We start from the raw sequence: 27,525 nt of genomic DNA on the forward strand, positions 1-27,525 counted from the left end.
TTTAGGAAATTTATTGGCAACTATTCGAAAGTAACCAAACCACTAAGTAACTTTCTTCATAATGGTTAAAATTTAAATTTGGACATGAGCAAAAAGAGGCATTTAGCATATTGAAAGAACTTTTATTGACAAGCACTATTCTTCATATTTTCAAACAAGGAGCACCAACAGAATTGCGTACAGATGGAAGCAGTTGTGGTTTCAACACTGTTTTGCTTCAAAACTCCAATGATGGACATTTTTACACCCCATTTACTTCATGAGTAAAAAACTAACCTCCAACAAGAGAAGCTGTCTAGTTATATGAGCTTGAAGTTTTAGCTATAGTAAAAGCTCTAAAGAAATTCAGAAATAAACTTTTGGGATCTAAGATCAGAATAATTACTGATGGTCTTTCTACTCCAACGGCACCCACCAAAAGAGGCTATGCAGCGACACAGCCCCCAGTGATGAAGTCACGATTAAAAATTATAATAAATATTTACAACATATACAAAAATGATGATATATTGCTAAAATATGGAAATATAGAACATAAAATACACTATAATAAAAATATACTATTCATGGTTATAGATAAGTTGAAACATATGCATAATACAAAATGTAAATATAGTACAAGTTTGTACTCAAGGAATGTAGTCTGTGACTAAATGCTTTGGAAATCAGACCTTATGCTCACTTTTAGTGGTAGATGTTTCATTAAACCATCGTGGATATCAGCCTGAAACTGGAAGAGGTAAAGAGATATGAGTAATGTCATCTGGCAGGTGGTAAGCAGGTTTTACATGATCAATTGAAACCGTAGTACATTTTCCGTTTACATCAATAATAAAATTATCATTTCTGTCAATGACTATATAAGATCCAGTATAAAGTGGTGACAAAGGAGGATTAACTTTACCTGATCTTAAAAATATATGAGAACAAGTTTTTAATGACGGGTTAATGAAAATGTTGGGACTACTGTGTAAGGCAGTAGAAATAGGGTTTAAAGATCTCATTGTGTGAAGTAAACTGATTACATATGCGGAATTTACGTAGATTGGAAGGTAATCTTAAAGCTGTGCCATAAACAAGTTGAGCAGACATTGCTTTGACATCTTCCTTAATGAGCAAATGCCTAAGAGGACAAGTGGAAGAGTTTCAGTCCATTATGAGGTATTATGAGATTTTCAGCTTGTTTTGAGATGCCGATGGAAGCGTTCCATAATTCCATTTGACCGCGGGTGACATGCAGAGGTTCGAATCCTGTTGCACCCAAGTGTGCAAATAAGTTCTCTAAAAATATCAGATTCAAAATTTTTACCCTGGTCAGATGTAATTGTAACTGGGTATCTAAATCTGGATATCCAGTCATGTACTAAGGCACGCACGGCTGTTCCTGCAGTCATGTCAGTTGTTGGAATAACTTCCAGCCATCTTGTGAACTGGTCTATAACAGTCATGCAAAACTGTTTTTGTCAGCTGGAGGGACAGGGCGTATAAAATCTATATGTATGGTGTGCAAAACGAGCATCAGGTTCAGCAAATGTGCCAATAGGAGATTTGGTATGTTTAGCGATTTTAACTCATTAACACATATCACAGCTGCGCACAAAAGATTTTATTTGTTTTCTCATATCGAGCCGTACACAAGTGATTAAATCAATGGAGGCTGAGATACTGGGATGAGAGAAAAAATGTAAAGTTTTGAAAACTGTTAATCTGGACATCCAGCCATGTACTAAGGCAAGTTAGGCTGTGCCACAAACCATCATGGTGCACTGCGGAACAAAAGGACAGATGTTTTTGTGACATGTCTCAATACAGATGAATATCCTCGAGAAGAAAATGTTTCTCTAACATTAAAGAGGAGGTAATGATGTTAAAATTTGTTGAAGTTCTTCATCACTTGGTTGAGCAGCAGCGAATTTTTCAAAATCAAGCACGTTAGATTAAATATCATCTACTTGAATTCGGGAGAGTGCATCAGCGACAATGTTATCAAAGCCTTTAGTACATTCAGCATGAATGGTAAACTGGGAAATAAAATCCAAATAGCACAATTGACAAGGAGTGCATTTGTTAGATTCTTGCTAGGTTTTTTCATCAGTATAAATGACAAAATTTCTCCCTTCGAGAATATGCTTAAATTTTTTGATTAAAGAGTACATAGCATAGAGTTTACAGTCATAAGTGGACCAATTCCTATGAGATTAGTTTAGTGGAATAGAAGGTTTCTATTGTTGTTTAACAAGTTGCATGAGCAAGCCACCGATTGCTAGATCAGATGCATCGAGCCATAGACTTAACTGTGCACCAGGCATGGGATGCCGTTACAAGGTTGCTTTAGCGATAGCTTCTTTAGACGCTTTGAAGGAGGGTGTTGCTTCATCATCTCATTGTAATCACTTAATAGAAGCTTTGGATTAAGACACAATAACACTCCGAATAAATACTAATTCAGAAGACAAACAACAAAAATCAGCATTATATTTACAAAATTTCCACAGGACTAGTTTCGATGGTTTTACTGAACCACCATCCTCAGCTGCAAAACCACAAATGAACAAGATAGGAAAAAATGATTAGATAAGATAAGAAAGCCTGGACAAGAATAAGCAAGTGGTGCCATCTGTTGGTGAAACCAGAACTAAAACCTAATTTCTTTAAAGGCCGAAGGCAAATTTGGATTGAAATTAGGATCGTTAACTAGAACAGAAAGATTTCTATGAATGTGAAATGCCTCTAGAAAATCCAGTTCTCCAATGGAAGATGTTTTTTGAATAATTTTGGCAGCAGAAAAATTGAAAGTGTGATTTTCGGACCAACAATGTTGCACAACAGAAGACTTCTGTGTTTCCTTTTTTCTAACATATGCCTCATGTTCCTTGATGTGAAATTTTAAGGCTCTCTTAGTTTAGCCAATGTAAATTAAACCACACTGGCAAGGAATCCTATAAATACCCCAGGAATTAATATCCGGAATAGGGTCCTTAAGTATGGAACTCGGAATTTTATTGATGGGAGAATAAACAAACCGAAAGTTAAATTTCTGCAAAATATGTGCAACTTTATAGCTAATTGATGGAAAGAAGGGAATGACAACAGAATTTTTATAATCTCCTAAAACAAGAGTGTGCCTTTTAGTGTGTTGAGATGAGAATTTTTTAACTGCTTGATTAATAATGTTGGGTGAAAAGCCCCTGTCAATAGCTATTGCTTTTAAATAATTTAGTTCTTCATCAAGGGCTAGTTTAGAGGAGCAAACTTGAAGAGTACGGAAAACATAGGAATAAAATGAAGCTAACTTTGTTTAGTCGGATGACATGTTTTAAAGTGTGGTGGAAGGCAAACCAATGAAGGTTTACGGTAAACTGTAGTACTGAATTTGGATGTGTTACGTGTGACCAGAATGTCGAGAAACGGAAGAGAATTGCAAGTCTCAAGTTCAAAAGTGAACTGAATAGCGGGATCAATAGAATTCATTGTTGTAAGAACTTTATTTAAATCATCTTTATTACCTTCAAACAGGGTAAAAGTATCGTCTACGTAGCAGAACCATGCCGGGAAGTTTAAAGTTTCAAACAATTTTGATTCATAATAATGCATGTAGATATCAGCCAGGATGGGACTGAGGGGGCTTCCCATGGCTAATCCCTCAGTTTGCTTGTAATATTTATTTTGGAAAACAAAATGTGTTTGTTTCAAACAGAGTTGACTGAGAGAAATTAGCTCATCAATTTCGATGCAAGAGAAATGAAATTCGCGAAGTCTGGTTTCTAGACATCTTAATGCACCCTCCACCGGGACATTGGTGAATAATGATTTTACATCAAAAGAAACCATGAGTAAATTACTAGAAATGTTTTTAACCTTTTTTACAAACTCTATTGAATTTTTTATGGTGTAAATGTTATTGTCTAAGAGAGTGGAAAATCTAGAAACCAAATATTTAGCTAATGGATACGAGGCAGTACCTAAATTTGATACAATAGGGTGGAAAGGAATACCACTTTTATGAATTTTGGGAAGAGCATATAATCTGGCACAATTCGCAACAGATGGGATAAGCGAATGTTTTAAGTTGCTTGAAATGATTTGCGAAGATTTGATCGCAGTTTTTATATTTGACAAGTCAGAAGGTGAAGGATCTTTAGGGATCGGCTTATACGGTCCTTCGTTTAAGAGTTTAGTGACACCATCGATGTAAGTGTTCTTATCCATGACGACTATCTGGCCACCTTTGTCGGCCTTTGAAATGATAATATCCGGGTTAGAATGAATTTTGCGCATTGTAGCTCTTTCTCTCACAGTTAGATTTGGTTTCAAAGGTTTATTATTGAATTTCACATTATGAGCAATAAGATGCCTAATCATTTCTTTCTGTGAATCTGAAACTTTACTGAACTTGAAAGCTTTTTCGATAGGAGCCAAAATCTTTGGAATCGAGGGTTTACAGGTTTGTGAGAAGTTAAAATTATATTTCAGAATTCTCTCTTGTTCTTCTGAAAGACTAACATTAGAAATATTAACTATTGGCTTGATGTTTACAATGGGAAGATTTTTTGAACTACTTGAACTGGAAGACTGTAAAAGAAGTTTTTCGAATTTAACTGCAAGGGTGTTTTTATGACGGTTAACTGCATTCTCCGTTCTAGACCAAGACTTTTGCTCAAGGGCAGTGAATTTTGGATATGATTTAGGCCCTATTGTATCAAATTTAGGTACTGCCTCGTAATCCATTAGCTAAATATTTGGTTTGCAGATTTTCCACTCTCTTAGACAATAACATTTACACCATAAAAAATTCAATAGAGTTTATAAAAAAGGTTAAAAACATTTCTCCTAGTAATTTACTCATGGTTTCTTTTGATGTAAAATCATTATTCACCAATGTCCCGGTGGAGGGTGCATTAAGATGTCTAGAAACCAGACTTCGCGAATTTCATTTCTCTTGCATCGAAATTGATGAGCTAATTTCTCTCACTCAACTCTGTTTGAAACAAACACATTTTGTTTTCCAAAATAAATATTACAAGCAAACTGAGGGATTAGCCATGGGAAGTCCCCTCAGTCCCATCCTGGCTGATATCTACATGCATTATTATGAATCAAAATTGTTTGAAACTTTAAACTTTCCGGCATGGTTCCGCTACGTAGACGATACTTTTACCCTGTTTGAAGGTAATAAAGATGATTTAAATAAAGTTCTTTCAACAATGAATTCTATTGATCCTGCTATTCAGTTCACTTTTGAACTTGAGACTTGCAATTCTCTTCCGTTTCTCGACATTCTGGTCACACGTAACACATCCAACTTCAGTACTACAGTTTACCGTAAACCTTCATCGGTTTGCCTTCCACCACACTTTAAATCATGTCATCCGACTAAACAAAAGTTAGCTTCATTTTATTCCTATGTTTTCCGTGCTCTTCAAGTTTGCTCCTCCAAACTAGCCCTTGATGAAGAACTAAATTATTTAAAAGCAATAGCTATTGACAGGGGTTTTCACCCAGCATTATTAATCAAGCAGTTAAAAAATTCTCATCTCAACACACTAAAAGGCACACTCTTGTTTTAGGAGATTATAAAAATTCTATTGTCATTCCCTTCTTTCCCTCAATTAGCTATAAAGTTGCACATATTTTTCAGAAATTTAACTTTCGGGTTGTTTATTCTCCCATCAATAAAATTCCGAGTTCCATACTCAAGGACCCCATTCCGGATATGAATTCCTGGGGTATTTATAGGATTCCTTGCCAGTGTGGTTTAATTTACATTGGCCAAACTAAGAGAGCCTTAAAATTTCGCGTCAAGGAACATGAGGCATATGTTAGAAAAAAGGAAACACAGAAGTCTTCTGTTGCGCAGCATTGTTGGTCCGAAAATCACACTTTCAATTTTTCTGCTGCCAAAATTATTCAAAAAACATCTTCCATTGGAGAAGTGGATTTTCTAGAGGCATTTCACATTCATAAAAATCCTTATGTTCTAGTTAACGATCCTAATTCCAATCCAAATTTGCCTTCGGCCTTTAAAGAAATTAGGTTTTAGTTCTGGTTTCACCAACTGATGGCGCCACTTGCTTATTCCAGGCTTTCTTATCTTATCTAATCACTTTTTCCTATCTTGTTCATTTGCGGTTTTGCAGCTGAGGATGGTGGTTCGGTAAAACCATCGAAACTAGTCCTGTGGAAATTTTGTAAATATAATGCTGATTTTTGTTGTTTGTCTTCTGAATTAGAAGCTTTGGAATTAGGATTCTCTTTTGATTAAGGCCTTCAAGGAACTTGACTAAGGGTGCTAGAATGTGAGCAGCTTTAGGAATACAACATCTATAAAAATTAAATAAACTTAAGAATCGGCCTGATTGTGTGAGGGTCTGCAGCTGAGGAAAATCTACGAAGCATTTTACATGATCAGGAAGGGGTTCAACTCCTTCACCCAATAACTTAAATCCTAAGAAATCTATGGTAGATTGATCCAATGTGTGTTTCTCGACATAAGTACACAAACCATATTCCTGAAGTTTAGAAAATAGTAGTTTTAAATGTTGTAAGTGTTCTTGTTAAGCATTGGAAGCTACAAGTAAATCATCAATAATTGCGTAAACAAAAGACAAATCTCTAGTGACCTCGTTGAAAAGTTGAAGCATTACAAAGACCAAACTGCATTCTTAAACTTTCAAACAGACTAAAGGGTATACATATAGCTGTTTTATGTTTGACAGTCTGCACATTAAGAGATTGATAGTTGCCCACAGGTCTCCATTTAACAGACCATTTTTTGGGCACCATGTGCAAGGGCGAAGAATAGTGGCTTTCTGGAGGTCTAATATGATCTAGTTGAATCATGCACTGAAATTTAGCTTTTTCAATTCTGAGGTGGTCAGGAGCTAACTGTCTAAAGCAGCAACTGGAGGACCTTCAGTATTTATATAATGTACTATATTGTGCTTCATAGGTTGATTGGCATTCGGTAATTCAGTAATATTAGGCTATTGTAACAATAATTTACCAAACACATTATCAACACAAGACCTTACAGAAAAAATATTATAAGTATTTAATTTTACAGGTACTTCAAAAATCTGTTGTTAAATCAATAAGACACATATTACGTAAATCAGGGGATAAACTGAAGTAATACAAAAAATCAGCACCTACGACTGAGCATGTAACATTACAAATATAAAAAAAGAAAGTAAAACTGCATCTTAAACCAAAATGAATAGTTATTAAATAGAAATGAATAGTTATTTTTGCAACCATAGACATTAATGGATGATCCATTAGCAGCACAAAACATTTAGAGCACTGGTGCCTTGAGTTCAGATTTATTTACAACAATTAAACTGGCATCACTCCCTGAATCTATTAGAAAACCTGTCAATCAGTCTGTAATGAAAAGGCAACGTGATGTATGAGGGTAGGAAGAGTCAGTCACCTCTACTCTTCCTTCTTCAAGTTCCTAATAGAAACACAATAAAACACTATTTTTTTGCATTATCGCTGAATTTTCAATGATATCAGCATAACGCTTCATCACGCGATTTGGAACATTTGCGGCCAGAAAAATTGGTACGAGATGAACATCTGGGATGACGAAGTTTGGACATTTCTTTCTGAAGAGCTTTGATTTCTTCACGAAGTTGAACCAAAGAATAGCTGGCATTTGCGGAAGGGGATTTATTGTTAGAGATGATGGTGGATATATTCGTGTTGTTTATATCCAAAATTCGATCAACAATTTCCACTGCTTTATCCAAAGTAATTGGAGAAATGGAAGCTAATATAGTTTGAAAAGAAACAGGCATTGCTTGATTAAAGGGGTCAAATAAAAGTTAATTGTCTATATTATGATTCTCTGCATGATGTTTCATATTGCGAAGAAACTCGCAGGCCTTTCAGTCACCGAGACTTTCGCCTGCTAGCAGCCGACAAATATCGAGTCTTTGATTCCAAACATCATTCTATAATTTTTGATTTCAGATCCTCATATGGGCTGACTTTATTGGGCTGAATGATGACATCACAAACAACAATTACAATATTAGCTGGTAAGTGAGCTACAATTTGGTTGAATTTTTCCTTTCCCTCTGTTATCAGTTTAGGCGTAGCTAATCCAAATGTTGATTATAACATATGAAACCAAAGAGATGGATCAACTTGAATGAAAACAAAGGTTTCGGATTTTTACATTTTTCAGATGGAACACGTGGCAGCGGGAAGAATCAAAACCAGAAGTTGTTGTTACAGTAAACCATTTCAGGTCCTAAAGTCGCCATTGAAGAGTTGTTACCATTAAAGGTGATATTGGTTAATCTGACCCCTGGATGTGAATGAAACAGAATTTAATATTAAAAAATATTTTAATCCACTCATACGAATGAGACTCATACTAGGAGTGTTGCGTAGTGGTCTTCCTACTCCAATGGTACCCGCCAAGAGAGGTTGTGATGCAAGACAGAAGATGTGACGTAAATGGTGATGTGTGCCTCTTGCTGATTGGCTGATGCTGTGCCTCTCGCAGACATGATGAAATGCTACATCCTAAAGTGGAGATGTACATTACTTCTAGCAGAATTTGACAATGAAATTATTCACAGATCTGGGCAGCAAATGAAGCACATGGACCCGTTGAGTAGAAATACTGTCATGATACCATGATTTACCTATTCTCAGGAAGAAGTTACAGCTAAAACTGAAGCTGCACAAAGAAGTGATAAGCATCTCCAGCTGCTAAAATCAATCGAGCAAGGACTAAAGGAAGAGTACAGAGTAAAAAATGGCATATTAAACAAGTTTGATAGTGCTCACGATTTACTTAGGCTAACTGAAGCATTGGAGTTAGAAATCATAAACAGTATCCACAGCAATGGACACTTCATTGTGTCTAAAACAGATCTGCTTAAAATGGACTTTTATATTCCTAACCTTAGAAGATCAACTGAACAAGTCATTGCAAATTGTGTAGAGTGTATTTTCTGTGAGAAAAAATGAGGTATGGGTGAAAGTTTGTTGAATCCCATACCAAAAGATAGTATCTCTTTGAGAACTTTTCACATTGATTTTATAGGACTATTACCTTTGACAAATAAGAACCACAATCATACCTTGACCGTTGTCAATATGTTTACAAAAGTCGTGTGGCTCCACCCAAGGCTCAAGAGGCATTGCAGAAGCTGAAACTGCAACAATTGACTTTTGGTAATCCTGCGAGAATAATAACCAATAAAGGCATGGCTTTTACCTCTAAAGACTTTGAAGACTATTGTACTCAAGAAAAGACCCAGCACAACTACAGGCATTTCTAGAGGGAATGGGCAGGTGGAAAGAATTCATCTGACTCTAATTCCAGTCCTATCGAAATTGTAAATAGATCCTACCAAATAGTACAAATACACTGGATATGTACAACTGATCTTGAACAGCATTAAGAGCTCACCTTTTGGAGCTACTCACTGGTGTTAAAATGAGAAATCGAGAGGACTTAAAAGATTATTAAAATTCTCGAAGAAACAAACAAATATTCTGATGAAAGATCGAGAAGCTCTTAGAGAAGAAGCAATGAAAAACATCCTAAAAATTCAGAAGGAAAATAGAAAAACATACAACAAGAAGAGAAAAGAGGCACATGTAATGCAACTTGAATGATTTAGATACCCATACAACAAACACAATATGGAGGCAGTCTAAAGTTGAGGTCAAACTTCTTCTATCCATACCATGCAAGAGTGAGAAAAGGCAAAGATCTGCGACAAGTGGAAAATGGGAAAAAGTAGGACAACATGAAGGTCCTGGCTGTACAATCACAGCAGCTGATCATATGAAGCCATGGACTGTTACAATTTAGAACTGTGCAATTCCTCTGCACTTGTTTTTTTTTTCTTTCTTTTCTTTTCTAATTTTATTTTTAGATGCTGTCTTGATGTACCAGTTTTGTTGATCTCTGTTTTCAGGGCCGAAAACAGGGGGTTGGGATGCTGAGCTGTGGGAACGGTAAATCCTGCACACACCCAAAGAGCATCCATCACCTGTCAGAAAAAACGCATAGCCCATGCACCTGGAAACAGTGTGAGGCGGACAAAGAGATGTCAGACCACACGGAGGTAGCAGTGATAAACTCTCAAGTTTCATCTAGTGTGAGCAGGCGCTATGTGACTGTGTAAACACATAAAGTGATACCAAATTATCCTTGGGCTCAACTAGCGCAAAGAGGCACTGAGCAACTGTTTTATTTTTCTGTTAACCTTTACAATCATTAAATGTTCTGTGGTGTGAAAAACAAAGGATTCCTTGTTATTTACTGAGTGATATCAATTTCAAATTCCCTCACATTAATTATCAGAGGTTTAATGTCCAGAATGATGATTCATAAATATTTCTGTCAAATTCTGAAAAAGCAATCTCAAAACCTGTTCAGGTAATGGTAAACTCTAAAAACAATGAGTAAAAAAAAAATTCCTTAAAAAAATAATTATGTTTATTAAACATATGATTAAACTTCTAGAAAATTCGATTATGCTGATCTTGTTTCTTTCTCTCTAAATTTTTTTATAATTTTTCTTCAATTTTCAATAAATTCTGAAGTTCTTTTGTTTGCATATCTACATTAGCCAAAAAACAGACGGAAAACAGCGAAGAGACAGCTAAAACAACACATGAAGAATAATATCCTTTTAGAAAAATTCATACCAAAAGTAAACCATAAAAAAACAAAAGGATGCAAAATCTCTATCAGAAACAAAGTTGCAAGACTAAAAAATAGCAAATGTCACAAAGCAAGGGTTTAATATTTAATTTTGAATAAACATATAACTTGGAACATATAAAAAAACTGAACACTAGTTTTTTTTAGTAACTTGTGGTCTATTTCCAAGACACAAGACCTCAGAAAAATATCTATAACTTCATTACCAACAGTTAATTTGAAAATGGCTTGAAGATACCGGGAAAGAGATGTGCAGATCAAACTCCCGATTTTATAAAAAAATTCAAAATCGAATTTTCGACAAAATCTAGGTGAAAAAACTACTTTTTATAACCAATTTTCTAAGTTCTTTACATGCTATTAGAAATTATTACATTATTATTATTATGACATGTTGTTTAGAAAATAAATTATATAGTTCTTACAAATAAACCAAGACCTTTAAAAACTATTAACAGTGCTGAATGTCTTAGTTTGTTGAATCCATGTGACTGATTAAATTCATTATGATAAATGCTGCTTATGTAAAAAAGAACAACTTTATAGCCATAAATAGCATCCATCTGCAATATATCATAATAGAAAATTATAATCAAATATGATCAGAATTTAATAAGTTTACCAATTTATATTAAAAATACTCAAAGCCATAACATTTCATGACCTTTCTAACCTCATAGCAGGAAAAGTGCAAAATGGATAAATTATGCATTGTTTTGACACATATAAATAGTTTACCAGCTGTTCTCAAAAAGCAGTCTTCTATACAAATTATATTCCTGAAGTTCTGAAATCACATAAAGTTACCTTACCCAAACACATTAAATTATAAGCACCTTAGTTTTCAGTTGCTGAACATTTAAATACTCAATGTGTGAATAAAGTTAACTTGGGGGTAAAGTTAATGTGAGAGTGCGAGTCTGAAAACAATTATAAATTATAAAACAAACTAGAAGGCTAACATACTTTCATATAAAATTTTAAAATTGTTAGACTGTAAAACTTATTAAATTTTTATATGCTGAAAACCTATTTTTCAGAAAATACATTAAGCCAAATAAAATCCACACAAGATTCAGCAAAAGTTCAACTTTTAAATTTATTTAATTATAGCAAAGCACATGAGGGCTATCTGCCGAGGTGGACGGCCTTCATGAAGGAATTTCTGTAATGGAAATTGGCGTGCAAATGCATTACACATGGGGAAAACCCTGAAAATGCCCATGTAGTCAGCCTGTTTGCTGTAAATCGAACCCCAGACAAAACCACCAGTCTTTAGCAACTTTACCACTCAGCCTCTAGTGGACCAGTTCAACTTTTAAACATTTAATCAGAATCTCTAATTATGTTTTTGTTTTAATTGTTATGTTTAGCAAGAAACAAAATAAACAAACTGAGATGAAAATATTTATATTAACAGACAGAACTTAAATGAACAAGATTAATACAAATTTGAAATATCAAACATTTAAAATATTTTTATTTCTTAAGTTGAAATACTACTTGTAATAATTTTTTATGTTATCAAAAGAAAATACATAAATGGAAAACAAATTATTATTACAATCAGAAGTCACAATGATAAAAATTACTTACTTTGCAACTAATCTTTTTCAAAATCTTTTATCCCACGATAAAGATTTTAAAATGGGAATTTCCAGAAAACTAACAACAAAAGGACTGTTTTACATATAAATAAATGCGTTTAGGTGTGATTATGACAAAATAACATAATTTTAAAATGAACAAAATAATAAATAAATGAAACTTTAGAGGCACCTCAGAACATACTACATATAATCAATACATATTTTTATGGAAAACATATCTTACACATTTTGCTCCCTGTATGTTCCAACAGGACAGGCTGACCAGCACGTCTGCTGATAAAGAAGTAATCCAGGTTTACAGGTTTCACATAGTTCACGAGAAACATGACAAGTTTCACAAGATGAAATACAAGGCAGACACTGATGTTTGAGATTATCTTAGGATAAAAAGAATAACTAAACTAAAAATATGTTTATGGAATACAAGCAGAGTTAAAGCATTTTTTCAAAACTATACTAATTTATCATTCATATACCTTGCTGCAACTATAAACTAAGTGGGTGGAAATGAATGAAAATTTGCTCATGGGAAACTTACCATAAAAAAACCCATTAGGGCATGACAAACAGTTGTTGTATGAAGGACCATAGCATGATAAGCAAGATTTGTCACACATACGGCAAATGTAATACTTATGATCACTGTAATATCCCACGGGGCATTTGTTGGTACAGTCCCTACAATATAAAGTGAAAACATTTATACACTAGTGCTTGAAACTCTTCGGACAAATACAAATGTGATTCTTTCAAAAACTTTTCTAATTTATTTAATATGACAGGAACATATAAAGAATTAATCTAGAACACTTCTTTTGACCCCTCCCAAAAAACTCGGTCGAAACTTTTCAATATTCTAATAAGTCAAATAGGAATTTATAGTCCATATTTTCAATACTTTGCTAGAAGTCCTCTTTCTTTCAAACAGTGCATTACCTACAATGCATTTATTCAATCACCTTAGTTATTTCATTTGAATGAATGGATTTGACTGCTTTCCAAAAGCTTCAAGTAAAACATTAAAATTTATGTAATTATGAATTCTAACTCTTCTGCCAAGCTTTTCTTACAAATGTTCCATAGGATTTATAATACATAATTATGACTTCTAATTCTTCTGTCAAGCTTTTCTTACAAATGTTCCATAGGATTTATAATAGAACTAGGTCAGTGCAAAACTTTCACTTTTTTATGAGGCAAATTCCTTTTCTGAAGTGTTGTGTTCCCTTATCTTGTTGGGGTGGGGGGGGAACTGGAGAGAAGGATAAGGAATATATTTCTCAGCATAAGGTATTTTTTGATTTTGAAGAATGTACATGTCGCAAACAAACATGTTATAAAACATAAAATTAAATAAATACATGAAAATATATAATAAATGGTAAAACAAATAAATGGAAAATAATAAACAAAGACAAGTGATAAATATGTGAAAATTATATAAAATAGTAGTATAACTTAACACATTTTCAATCATCGATTAATATTTATCCACAGAAAAGATCTCTTCTAGTCTTGATCCTGACTTTTCAAAATTTTAAATATCAAAAGCAAGTAGTATAATGCAAATAGCATTACTTGTGGCATAAACACAACCATTTCAATATTTCATGTGTTCAATAATCAGTTTCTTAATTGCAGTTTTCAAAATAAGTGAACTTGGAAAATCCTTTCCATTAATACGGTTATTACTGAAGCAAATGAACAGAAATTGCTTGTTATGCATTAATGTTTTTCAGATGCAAATACCCCCCCCAATTTCTTAGTGCTTAACTGTCACACATATTTTAATTAAGAGGACTCTACCTGAATTTTCATATGCAATGTAGAAAACTTTTCATGTTATTTTATATGTGCAATACTGTGCGTATACTTTTTTCTGTACAAATAAATGTTGTATGGATTTTTTGCCTCTATGAAAACTCAGATAAATTTCTATTAATTCCACATAAAATCATACAAAGAAATGAAACTACCAAATATTATTAATAGCTGCAGCATCTGACAATGAGGAATATTAATGGACTTTCATACTTTAAAAACTTAAAATTTGTAACCATCTGATATCCTGTTAAATATTAACCTTTACTCATTCTTAGCCATTGAGATAAAGCCAGAAAGTAGTAAATGACTCTGAAGAATTCAAGAAAAATCATAAGTTCTTAACTAGGGGACCTTTTGTTTAAACACGGCTGCATGCGAGTTCATATTCCAGCTGTTGACCACCTTTTTGAAGATGTTTGCCCAAAGAATACACATATTTAATAACTAATATAGAAGCCATGGCTAATATGCTCCAAAAGATAACAGTTACATGAAACTGCAAGTAATGCAAATGGAGCATTCATTCTTAAATATTGCTTTCAGTACACTAATTTTTTTAACTATGCATAGTAAGACAATATCAAAATTAAATAAAATAATAACAAACTTGACAGTACACCACAACATACTTAATATTATATTTTTCTGTACACATGGAAGTAAAGGACTGATTCTGATCTGTAAGTCCACTACTCAAAGGACAATACATGGTAACCAAATAAGATATTATTCTTGTATTATACGGTACCACATACAGTTTGAGTAAATGAAAGACTCATAAAAACCATCTTCTCCTCAAACTATTGCAGAAGCAGTGAAACATTCGTATAGTTCAGCACTACTTTCACTGTTAACTACTAGAACCGTAAAGACAGTCAGATGACTTATTGTCCTCTAGTAACTTTTAAGTAAAATACTACAAACTCAGAAGAAGGTTTAAAATTAACTTTCTTATTTATTTGACAGCATGACAGTTACACAACCCAGTGATAATAACAGAAAATCAAACCTCTGCAGCTTGTTGAAGTTCAGATTAAATGCTCATGTAAAGCTAAATATTAAATAAAAGCAATATGAGACTTGAGCTCAGACTTCATTGCCAGAAGCTCTCTGCTGAATATAAGAACTCTGTGACTACATATATTAACCCAGATGTGGGGAACCTTTTTACCATGAGAGGCCACATTTAAATTAGTGATATGAGGCCGCTTAAGTTGATATACCAATAAATGCAACTTTTGTCACATTATTATACACTCATGTCCATAAATTAAGGATAATACAAAGTCAGGCAAAGGAAGAGTTAGAAGCAAAACAAATTGACTTATTTGTAAAGCTTAGTTATTAAACAAAAGGTAAAGAGCAACAAAAGATGCTATATGTTTGATATTAATAAAAAAAATTAGCGATTTTTTCTCCCTGGAGCAAATTACAAAAAAAAAAAAAAAAAAAAACACTTTTACAAAAAACAAATATTACATGGTTGGTATGATTGTTAATACATTGTATGTCTCCCAGATGATGCAATACAGTGCGTACAACGCCTAGGCATGCTGAGTATCAAATTATCGATCTGATCTTGGGGGATATTACACCACACAAAAAGCAATGCTCTCCGAAGTTCCGGTAGACATGTAGGAGGAGGAGGTTGACGGGCTGCAACTCGTCGGCCAAGCATGTCCCACACGTGCTCTACTGGATTCAAGTCCGGTGAGAATGCTGGCCAGTCCATATGGGTGATATCCTCTGATTGAAGGCATTCGCTTACGATGTGTGCATGGTGAGGACGGGCGTTGTCATCCATAAACACAAACTGTGCACCCATGGCATCCCGAAACAAATGTACATGTTGTTCCAGAATGACGTCCCGATAGATTTGGTTTGTCATGGTTCCAATTTGAACATGCAGGTCAGTTCTGGAACCCAGAATAATTCTACCCCAAACGAGCACTCCTGTACCACCGTAACGGTGTTGTTCAATGATGTTTTCTTGGTGGTAACGGGTATCTGGAGCTCTCCATATGAAAGTCCGACGAGAATCAGACTGCAAGCTAAACCTGGACTCGTCGGAAAATACCACACAAGCCCACTGTTGCGGTGTCCACAATGCATGCTCTTTACTCCAGGCTAACCGCAGGCGACAGTGAGTTGCAGTAAGTGGAACGCATCTGACAGGTCTACGAGCATATAGACCAATCTGCCCTAAGCGTCTGTACACAGGTCTGCCTTGAAATTGTCATACCAGTGGCTGAAGAGAGCTGGCGAGACAGGTCTGAGGCTGTGCTCCGCTTGTTTCTTTTGGCAGTAACTGCCAAATACCGGTCCTCATTCGGCGTTGTAACTCTGGGGCGACCTGTGCCGTAACGTCTACTTACATAACCATCATTTTGGAATCGTTGCCAAAGCCTGGAGATGACACTCTGGGCAATTCCAAGTGCGTCTGATACTTCCAGTTGGGTATGCCCACATTCCAGACGGCCGATAATTCTACCATGTAAAAAATCATCCAAATGCGTCCTTTGTGTCATAACTATTCAGTTATTGCACAGAAATGCTTATAAAGCGCCAGTGAACAATTTTACTTCTTTGCCTGTATTCCTTATATATCACTCTCTTACACTCTCGTCATTGTGATGTACCATCGGTGTGTCATCTGGTTATTTCCTGAAATTTGCATATGATTCTTGAAGATGTGTGTAGTGATTTTACAGGTGATATATTTATTTTAGAGTTTGATTTACGCGTGACTCCGAATTATCCTTAATTTATGGACATGAGTGTAGTTTTAGTATCGTTTTATCACTTTACTGCATTATACAAAAAACGCAGTCATTTATCAAAATAAGAATTTACAGTATAAAATATTTTTGTATTCACATAAGGCTAATAACTTATTATAACATTAATCATTAATAATGCTGTAATAAACAACTACATATATTTAAATAATGTTTCAAATAAAAATAATATAGTACATTTCAATAAATTTATTACATTATAAAGAAAAAACAGACAAGTAATAATACTAAGTTACATAAAACTAACACAGCAACAATATGTAAAATAATGTTAAAATCTGATGGAAAATTTAATTTAGTGGGATATTTGCATTTTTTTTCCTGAAAGTAACTGAATATTTGGATCAAGCTTCATAACATGCAGCCTTAGTAGGTCCTCTAAATGAGCATCTGTAATTTGTGCTCTTAAACTAACTTTAATTTTTGTCATGAGAGAAAATGTTGACTGGCAGCAGTAAGTACATCCAAAGCAGAAAAGTAAACGCTGTGCATGCTCTCATAGGCATGGATATTCAACAGCATTTTTCCAGGCTAGAAGAGAAACACGCTGTGATAATCAAAATCGTAAAAACAACCTTTTATTTAGCGTAAGTATATTGAAACATTCAATCGATTTCGAGGGCAGCTAAAGGTCCCTCCTCATCAGGAGAAAGAAATACCTAGAAAGAAGAAAAATAAAGGGGAAGGAGTCTCAGAAACACGTGGTCCTTATCAGCACTGCACGTGGTTATAACCGGATTTTTAATCAGAGTTACACTGGCCACCTACTTTTAGTGAGCCAGGCTATCTGATCAAACATGTAACACAAAGGATAAGAAAAATTCGTTCAAGTTTCAATGCAATTTATGAACTTTTAAACATTGGATTTTCTCCACCATTGTGGTAAAATTATGTCATGAATGTCAACTTTATGAAAAGCATTATAGATAAATACTGGAATGGAAGTTATTGTTCACAAAATGGCAATGGAAGGCCAGTTATATCTATTCTATTAAATAAAGAAGTTACTTTTGACAAAAAAAACTTTTAATATAAGCATATAGTATAATACAAATTAAACATGATTTTTTATTAGAACTCAAGACAAAAAAAAAAAAAAAAAAAAAAAAAAAAAAAAAAGACATTTAACATGTTTAAGGAAAACATTATTAGAAAAATATTAATAAAAAATCAGCACAAAACTAGATTTCTCGTTTTAAGTCTGCTGTTTGCCAATTGAAGTCAAATGAAGAAACATCCCTGCTGAATTTTTTTTTTTTTTTTTTGACTAAAAAATTTTAATCAGCACGTGTGCTTTTTTTTTTGTCCAAAAATATTTTTTTTATGTTTACTATCACACAGTTTTTTTTTTTGGGGGGGGGTCTTTGAATGCTTGATGATATACACCATAAGCAGATCTGGCATATCTTAACATATTCTGGAGGTTACTGGAAACGAAACTTCCTTTGCCTTTCTAAAAGACAATCTGATTGGCATTATGAAAATTGGCTCTATACCAGCCGCCTGAATGAGGATAGCCAGTGACATCACCCAAGGAAAGACTGACAGTGCACTTGGCAAGGAAAGGGAAAGACATCACAATAAATCAAATATTAGATGAGAATTACATATATCATCTAAGGTTTGGCCGACTGTCTTGCTTTTTTTCTTCCTTGCAAAACCAACAGCAATATGACACCACAGTCATAGTCCAGGATGGATTGAAAAAAGCCATTAAAATGTTCTCAATGAAGTTGAAAATGCTTTCAGCAATATAAAATGATGAAGAAGTTACTAGCAATAAAAGTTTTATTGCCAGACTACACTAAATTTTACATCCATTTCACACTTTGAGCTTCACAAATATTATGACAAACAGTTTACGGAAATACTACATATTTTAGGAATAAATGATGAAAAAAATAAAGTTGAGAGGTTAGCAAAGAGGATCCAATTTTTTTAAGATCATCAATCAGGTTGTTTTAACTGTGATGTAACGTATTTTTTCCTTTTGTGATGCTCTAATCATGCATGGTAAAATTACCCTATAAAAATCACTTCAAAAATATCTAGTCATTTTTCAAGGCAATCTGCATATGCATCTGCTACGAAATGTCCACTTGTTTTTTATGTATGCAAACAGTTTACGCTAAATGCATTTCCTTATTTTATATTTTAGGAATGAAAAATGTGGCAACATTTTTTTCCACAATTTGTGATTTGCCCAGTTTAAACATTAAAGCTTTACGTGTACAGTTTAAACATTAAAGCTTTGGATTTCAAATATTTAATAATAAATTTTTGCAGTACAAAGTCCGAGATCCTGACGTCCAATATCCGGAATGATCTACAATCTGAACCTTAACACCACCAACAAAAAAAATTTTTAGGAATTTTTTTTATGCTTTAGGCATGTGCATTTGATTTTCTTTCCCATAAGAAAATATTTGGAAAATCCCCATTCTTAATTTCACCTTCAACACCAAATATAATACCCTCGTGTTTTTGAAGAAACAATCATTTTAGCATAAATTTGTATGGTCGATAATTTGGCTCTGTAGCAGCATATCTGCTTGGCATACATCTCAAACCAAAACATTCTACATAGAAATGTTTATAACTACAGTACAAAGTCCGTAATCCAGACGTCCATTATCCGGAATAATCTATAATCCGAACCTCAAAGCCACAAATTTTACGCATGCGTGTAAAGAATGTGCATACATTACATATGTGCATAAAGAATGCACACACATTATGCATGTGTGCATTGAAAGAAATGTTTAATAAAGTAAACAAATATTAAGCTTTTTTTTTTTTTTTTTTTTTTTTTTTGTAAAATTTGATACCCTTTAGATCATAATTGCACTTTATTTCATATATTACGGTTTCATATTTTTAATTGTATAATTTCTGCATGCCATCTTACCAGATTTAAATTGATGATCTATAATCTGGAAAAACCTCTAATCCGGAATCGCTGAAGTCCCGACGAGTCTGGATTACGGACTTTGTACTGTACTAACATTTTATATCCCTGACGCCAACCTGGCGAATCATTATTCATGATATTTTGCTTTCATCACCGTATGTTTATCAATGCACAAGAACTTGAGTAATGACTCATGAAGAGAAGCCTAAACTTTTCTTTTCTATTAGTAATCTAATTGAATAACAAGAGTATGGAAATCTTTTATGTTGACATTACGCTTGGCGAAGATTACAGATTTGAGTTAAACGTACTATGGTAAAAATAAATTTTATTAAGGATACTCATAGCCCAAAAGATTACATTTAGTGCTATTTGAATTAAGAATAACTGATATTTTTTATTCACATAAACCCAGAACTGGAGCCAAAGCTCATATGGCCACATCAGGTGGCAGAATTTAGGGACACAATTTTCGGAATTTAGAGAAGCACCAAGTAACAAAATTATGGGATGATAAAAATTTTTATAATTTATGGAAAGCACTGAGACCCAAAATTAAGGGGTGGCAAAAATTTAACTTAGAGAGGTGCTTGGTAGCAGAATTTAGGAACCACAGAGACTGCATCAGGTTGCAAAATATCTATGAACTTAAAAACTGAGTGCACATATTCGATAGACTGGTTAACCAAACTTTAAAATCGCTGTGTTATAATGCAATTAAAAATTTCAATTGAAAAGGCTTCAGCTGATACTGAAGCTGCTGAATTCACTGAGCTCATTAAAAGTGAAACGTTATCTGCAGCTCAAGTTTACATATCTGATAAAACCGGTCTTTTTTCGCAATATGTACCATGATATATCTCAGAAAGGAAAAACAAAGAAAACGCTCCAACTGGTGTCAAGTGTAAACTTTTCATAATCTGAAAAAATTACATGACCTTGAGCATTTAAAGGAGTAAAGGTTTACCTGTTATATTGGGTCATATAAAAAGTCTCCATGCTTTTTTGCCTTTAGATGGTATTGATGCCTATATATCCAGCAGCACTCACCCGATTGTCTAAAACAAACATGTGCTTAAAAGGCGGCATTCAGCTTCCATTGGGTGTGAAGATAGTTTTTTAATTTGTTGCTCATATCAAAAGTTATATTGATTTCAAAATGAGTGAAATATATGAAGAAATCCGGTATGTGATGCTTTTTTTACTATAAAAAAGGTAAAAACGCTTCAAAAACATGCCGAATAATTTGTGAAGTATAAGGTGAGAATGCTCTGGTTGAACGAAGGACACAGCAATGGTTTACATGATTCCATTCCTGAAATTCCGATGTCGAGATTGGAAGGGAATTGTCCATTACGAGCCACTGCAACCAGGTGAAACCATCAATTCGGCCCTGTACTGTACACAAATCGACCGTTTGAATGAAGCAATCCAGAAAGGGAGACCAGACTCAATCGACTGAAAGGAAGTTGTGCTCTATCATGACAATGCACAGCTACACACATTTTTGATGACTCGAAACAAATTGATGGAACTTGGTTGGGAAGTTTTGATTCACCCATCGTATAGCCCGGACCATCTAACTAACATTTGTTTCGGTCTCTGCAAAACTCTCTTGATGGTAAAAAGTTGGCCGATCGAAGTGCTGCTGAAAATCACTTGGCCAAGTTTTTTATGATAAACCACAGAAGTTCTACACCGATGGAATTATGAAGCTAACCGAAAAATGGCCAAAGCTCATAGATAATAATGGCCAATATGTAGTTCATTAAAATTGATTTTCAATAAAAAATATTTTGTTCAAAAATGTACCAAAAAAGCGCAGAGGCTTTTTACATAACCCAATATTATGCAAATAAAAGAACATGGATGACACAAGCGTTAATGTATGATTTATTATGGTTTGAAAATCATTTTATACCCGAGGCCTGGCAAAATTTGAATTTGTTTGGTTTACCTGATGACGCAAGGTTTAATGAAAGATAATGTATCCACGTTATTTTTTCCTCCAAACTGCATGTCTATCATTCAGCCTATGTAATATCGGAATAGTATGTGTGCTGAACTGTAAATATAAAAGCCGCATTTTTTAAATCCATATTAAATTTCTTTAATAATGGCAAGACTATTCTTGAATATTTCAAGAATATCAGAAATTCCGTGTAATTGTTTTGGAAGTATCAGCTGCCATCGGAAAGCTTTTCGATCATCCGATTTGAATTTCGGGTACAAGATGCCGTTTCGAATATGGAGCGAGTCTCAGGGTGCCCAATATTGTTTTGTTGTAGGACTATAGATCGAAATGTCCTGTCAGGTAGGTTTTCTGTTTGAGGACTCCATTAAATCAATTACGGATTTAATGTCACCGTCTTCCAGCTGGTCTTTCCTGACTTCATCTTTGCTCCAAGGTCTCGATCAGCCGATGTTGATGTTGTAATTTGTCATGCGACTGGACTCAGCAGCTCGTATTTCGCTTCGACCCTGTACAATAATATATATAATATGGTTAAAATAATATATATTTTAACTTGTCTTGTCCATCGAGTTGAGAAAATAATATATATTTTAACATAATATGTATTATTTTAACATACATAAAATCTGCTGTGTGCAGCATCACAAGATCGTAAGAGGATGCGCCTCCAGATACTTTAAAAAAATGCTTGGCATAATTTATGACCAGCTACCATGTTTCGTGGTGAGGATGATGAAGATGACAGCCACGAATTTGAAGACTAGGATATCGCAAACCATAGGCGAAATTTTCCATTTAATAGATTTTCTATAGAAGTGTGGAGAAGCAGTAATAAATGAAGATTATACAACAAAGTTTTTCATTGTGATGACAATGCTTCAATCATCAATCAATTAACAGACAGCGAAATCTGTAGTACGGTTCTAAATCCAGAAAATACTGATACCAATAGTGAAGAAAATCAGAGAAAGGTTACTGAAAACAAAAAATTTCAATTGACAAGTTAGTCCGAATTCTCGAAACAGTAACTACAGGACTTGAACAGTGGAACTTTGTAACTGAACAAGAGATTATGTCTGTCTATAGAATTAAAGAGAAAGTATTAGCACAAGAAACGAACACAGAAACATTTACATTCACAGAAATGTTTAATAAACAAATAAATATTAAGCTCTTTTTTGTAAATTTTGATACCCTTTAGATCATAAATGATGCTCCATTATTTCATAAATCAAAATTTCATATTTTTAATTCTATAATTATACTTGCCATCTTAATAGATTTAAACTGATGATCTAATATCTGGAAAAATCCCAAATCTGGAATCTTCAAAGTCCTGACAAGTTCGGATCTTGGACTTTGTACTGTATATACCAGATTATAAATAATTATTTAGTATATTTTTCTTTCAAGAAATGGGCTACTTTCAAATAATTTTGATTACAAGTTAACATCTAACATCTAAACAAAAACAAGTAAATAACATCTAAACAGTTTATATTAGGCTATTTATTAAGTCCATGAGCTAATTCTTTTTACTTACATTATATTATTGAAAGTTAATTAAGTGACATTGTTTTCATTCATTAAATAATATATTTTTTTACCATTACAGTAGAGTCCTACAAACTCGACATAATGTGGACTGAGAGACTGTTGAGTTTCCAAAAAGTTGAGTTTTATGGAATAAGGGGTGGATTTTTCAAAACTATTAATATTTAACCCTTTCATGCACACGATATTATTTTTATAATGTTTTAACTAAAAATCGAATATTATGAGCCTAGAGACAAAAAATATATGAATTTAAAAAATCTACTCTTGCCCATTGATCTGTGGGTGATGATACCGCTTTTTTTATCCGTCGAGAAAGCCAGAACTAGCAGTAAATCCAGGCTCTCCATCTTGAAAGATGAATTTAGGGCTTTCGCTTGTAAAATTGTTCCTGAAGTGGGTGTTCCCTGTTCCCTTTGCTGCCTGAACAACAAATAAAGCACCTCACTCACTTTTTTGTATTCATTCCCTTTCAATACTTTTTCTTTCCTTTAAGCTATCCACACATGCTCTTTTCACACACCAAGACTCGATTTCAGACTTCTTCTTGTTCCACCCTATCATTGTAATGAGGCCAAAACCTAAATTCACAGTTTTTTTTTTTTTTTTTTTTTTTTTTTTTTTTTTTTTTTTTTTCATTTTCCTCTTTGACTAGTCTCTTAAAGGCATCTAATTTCATTTCCATTGTCACATTAGTTTGTTTTCTTTTCAAACGACATTTTCACTGCACAGAATATCAAAAGTTCCCAAAAACGCCTAGATGTAAACTAAGGAACAATACCCACAATGAACTTCTGGGGATTTAGTTTGCAATAAGATACAATCACAAAACTTCAGACAAGTCTCCTAACATTTCACAACAATAGAAAGGAATGTGAGCCAGCCACTCCCTGACTTTCTCCATGTCCTGGATAGAAGCAAATAGCATTGCCAAGTATTAATGCCACAATGCAAAAATGGCAAAACGTTACGGAAAAAGAATACTCAAATCCTTGAGAAGAACAGGAAAGACATATGCATAAATAATAATTATGTAATATTTGCTTTATTTGGCCTAGAGATATCTTTAAAAAGTGCCTAAAATGTTGCCGAGATATCGGAAGTCGAGTTGGCGGGACTCTACTGTAATGGAATTACAGTCTAGAAACTGCATACTAGAAACCTGAAAACATCCGATTTCATATACTTCACAGTTATATTCATTAAAATAAAGAGCATGGTTTGTGGCATCTAAAATATTGATAGACAATATCCATATGATCTATCAGATGTATTAATATCCTACTGTGGAAGACTTCAGACCCCTCAACTCATCAGTACACCTCTATTATGAAATCACAAGAAACCTACCTGACATAGTCTCCTCAGATGACATTTCCTTCAATGCTGCAACAATTTGTAAAACTTTTCTTTCAAAATAACCACTGCCTATTTTGTTACAGGCCTTCCCATTAACGCTTACTGCTTTAAATTAGATATGATTATGAAAATTTTGAATGCAGAAAGTTTATACACAGTTAACTGATAAAATCTTAAAAAGGATGACAGTTGTAATTTCTGCTTAAAAATGCAAGGTATCTGTATTCCAGACTGCACTAAATTTTGCATCCATTTCACATTTTGAGTTTTACAGAATGTTATGGCAAACAGTTTAAGGAAATACAACATATTTTAGGACTTAATGATGAAAAAATAAAGTTGAATTGCCAGCAAAGAGGATCAAATATTTTAAACTCATCAATCAGTACATTTTAACTGTGATGATTCACTTTTACAAAAGGAAGCTTACGGCATTTTTACTACAGAGTACATAGATTTTTGCCTTATAATGTGCATGTTTCATCACAATCTTTCAAAATTTGTAATTAATAAAATGTATTTCACAATATCTAAAATAATCTATAAAAAAGTTCCCTGTACTTACACATTCAGTAGTATCGGTTTACAGTAATTCTTAAAAAAATATTAATATAAACTTACTTTTCTCCATCAACAGTGATCAGGAACTTCTTCTCATTCAAACAATGATTCTAAAATTTAAAAAATATAATTACTTAAAATGCTACTAGAGTAACAGAGTGTCCAGGGCGGACATGGCCCATATATTCAAATCACCTCCAAGACTTGAAAGTTAGGACTGCTTTTGACATGTCTTACACTAATTTTTTTTTTTACTGTGATAAGGCAAAGACCACAAGGACTATCGGCCTAAGGGAAGGATGCTTTCATAGATAGATGTCTTTTAAGGAAAACTAGCTCATAATAATGTTACACATAAGAAAACACTCACGCAGCCAGTCTGTTTACAGAGATATAAAACGTGGGTCAAACAGCCACTGTTCAGTGGTCTTAACCACTTGGCAGCTGGAAGGTCTCTATAAAAAGCCATATAATATGATTATTTCAAGAATCTTCATCTCAAATAGAGAAAGTACACATTTTCTATTTCCATCCTTAAGGTTTTAGTTTAATTGTATAACAGAAAACTTTTTAACCTAATACATGTTTACCTATATAAATTGATTACATTAGCTTTATATGGAGTGCTTCAGCATAGTTCTTGCATTAAATGTGAAAAATGGCAAAACTCAATATAAGTATAATGCTAATTTCACATAAAAATACAGAATTCCTCAGTTGTGAAGTAGATATTCCTTGGTTTTACTGTGCTAATATGGTTTTTGCACTCAAAAGAACCAACAGATGGCAGCACAAAACAGAACCCTTTTTTCTGTATCTATTTATATGTGGTCAAACTTTGAACAAAAAAAGATGAAAAATTTCAATTTTTCTCGCTAACTCTATAAAAAATGCATCTAGTTACCTAAGTATAACTGATAAATTTTTCATTCACATACTCTTTTACTTGTGAAAACAACAATATTGAAAGAAATGAGCAATAAATTTCACATTTTTTTTTTTTTTTTTTATATATATATATATATATAATTCAACATGTGGTTTTTACCAAAACTACCTCCCTCTTAAAGATAAAACATTCCCATGTAGTTTCTGTTTGCTAAAGTGTAATGCTGTAATGTGATCTTAGGGCTAAAACATTCCTATGTATTTTCTGATTGCTAGGGTGTAATGTGATCTGTAATATGATCTTAGAGCTTAAACTTTTCTATGTATTTTCTGATTTCTAGAGTGAAATGTGATGTACAGTCAAAAGTCGTTAATCCGGACTCGTTGGGACTTCCTCGATTCCGGATTATCGATTTTTCCGGATTATAGATCATCAGTTTAAATCTGGTAAGATGGCATGCAGAAATTACAAAATTTAAAATATGAAACCGTAATTTATGAAATAAAGAACAATTATGATCTAAAGGGTATCAAAATTTACAAAAAGAAAAAGCTTAATATTTATTTGTTTACTTTATTAAACATTTCCTTCAATGTAAGTTGCTTCGTTTCATGTGATAATACTTTCTCTTTAATTCTATTAAACAGACATAATTTCTTGTTTAGTTACAAAGTTCCGCTGTTCAAGTCCTATAATTGCTGTGTTGAGAATACCGACTAATTTGTCAATCGAAATGTTTTCGTTTTCAATAACCTCTGGGTCACTTTCTTCACTATCGGAAGCGAATTATAATGACGAGGAACTTGATTTAAATCATATTAAAGACGGAGTATATCGAGATGAAATACTACACTTAGTACGGAATTATAAACCAAATAAAATAAAAACATCTGCTCTGAAGATAAGGATAGTGCTGACAGATCAACTTCCAATCCGCAGCGTGAAATTGATAAACAGATTTCGGATTTCAAAACATACTTTCGCTTTGTAGATACAAATTACATATTAGTAAATATATATCAGAAATTCTATTTGACATAATCGTTCTAATCTATCATAATCTAATAATGACGTTTCTGCCCCTCCCCCTCTGCCGCAGAGCAGCGTGAAATTGATAAACAGATTTCGGATTTCAAAACATACTTTCGCTTTGTAGAAAATATATATAGGAAATTCTATTTGACATAATCAAAAGTTCAAGCTTACTTTTATAAAATTGCTCTAACAGTCTGCAAAAAATAATAAGCCGGATCCAATTCGAAGATTAAGGAACAACGCAATCTGCAACATTAACTGAATTAGATAACTTTAGCTTAGCGTATAACTCTGTTACACATTAAACGCG

At 33.6% G+C, this 27,525-nt stretch overlaps 1 protein-coding gene across 2 annotated transcripts in view; it reads right to left on the reverse strand.

Annotated features, from left to right (window-relative positions):
* Fur2 (furin-like protease 2) overlaps positions 1–27,525 on the reverse strand; it is a 234,229-nt gene that overhangs the window by 39,549 nt on the left and 167,155 nt on the right. For both annotated transcript variants that reach the window (XM_085806945.1, XM_085806944.1), the window contains 3 exons: positions 25,352–25,401; positions 12,848–12,987; positions 12,533–12,686 (listed from right to left, as the gene is read on the reverse strand). In XM_085806945.1, the coding sequence (XP_085663071.1) occupies positions 12,533–12,686; positions 12,848–12,987; positions 25,352–25,401 (344 nt within the window). The remainder of the gene's footprint in view (positions 1–12,532; positions 12,687–12,847; positions 12,988–25,351; positions 25,402–27,525) is intronic.

Source organism: Stegodyphus dumicola, chromosome X1, assembly GCF_044657685.1.
Source record: "Stegodyphus dumicola isolate Sdum_Otavi_A_Nest chromosome X1, ASM4465768v1".
In the NCBI taxonomy this organism is placed as follows: domain Eukaryota; kingdom Metazoa; phylum Arthropoda; class Arachnida; order Araneae; family Eresidae; genus Stegodyphus; species Stegodyphus dumicola.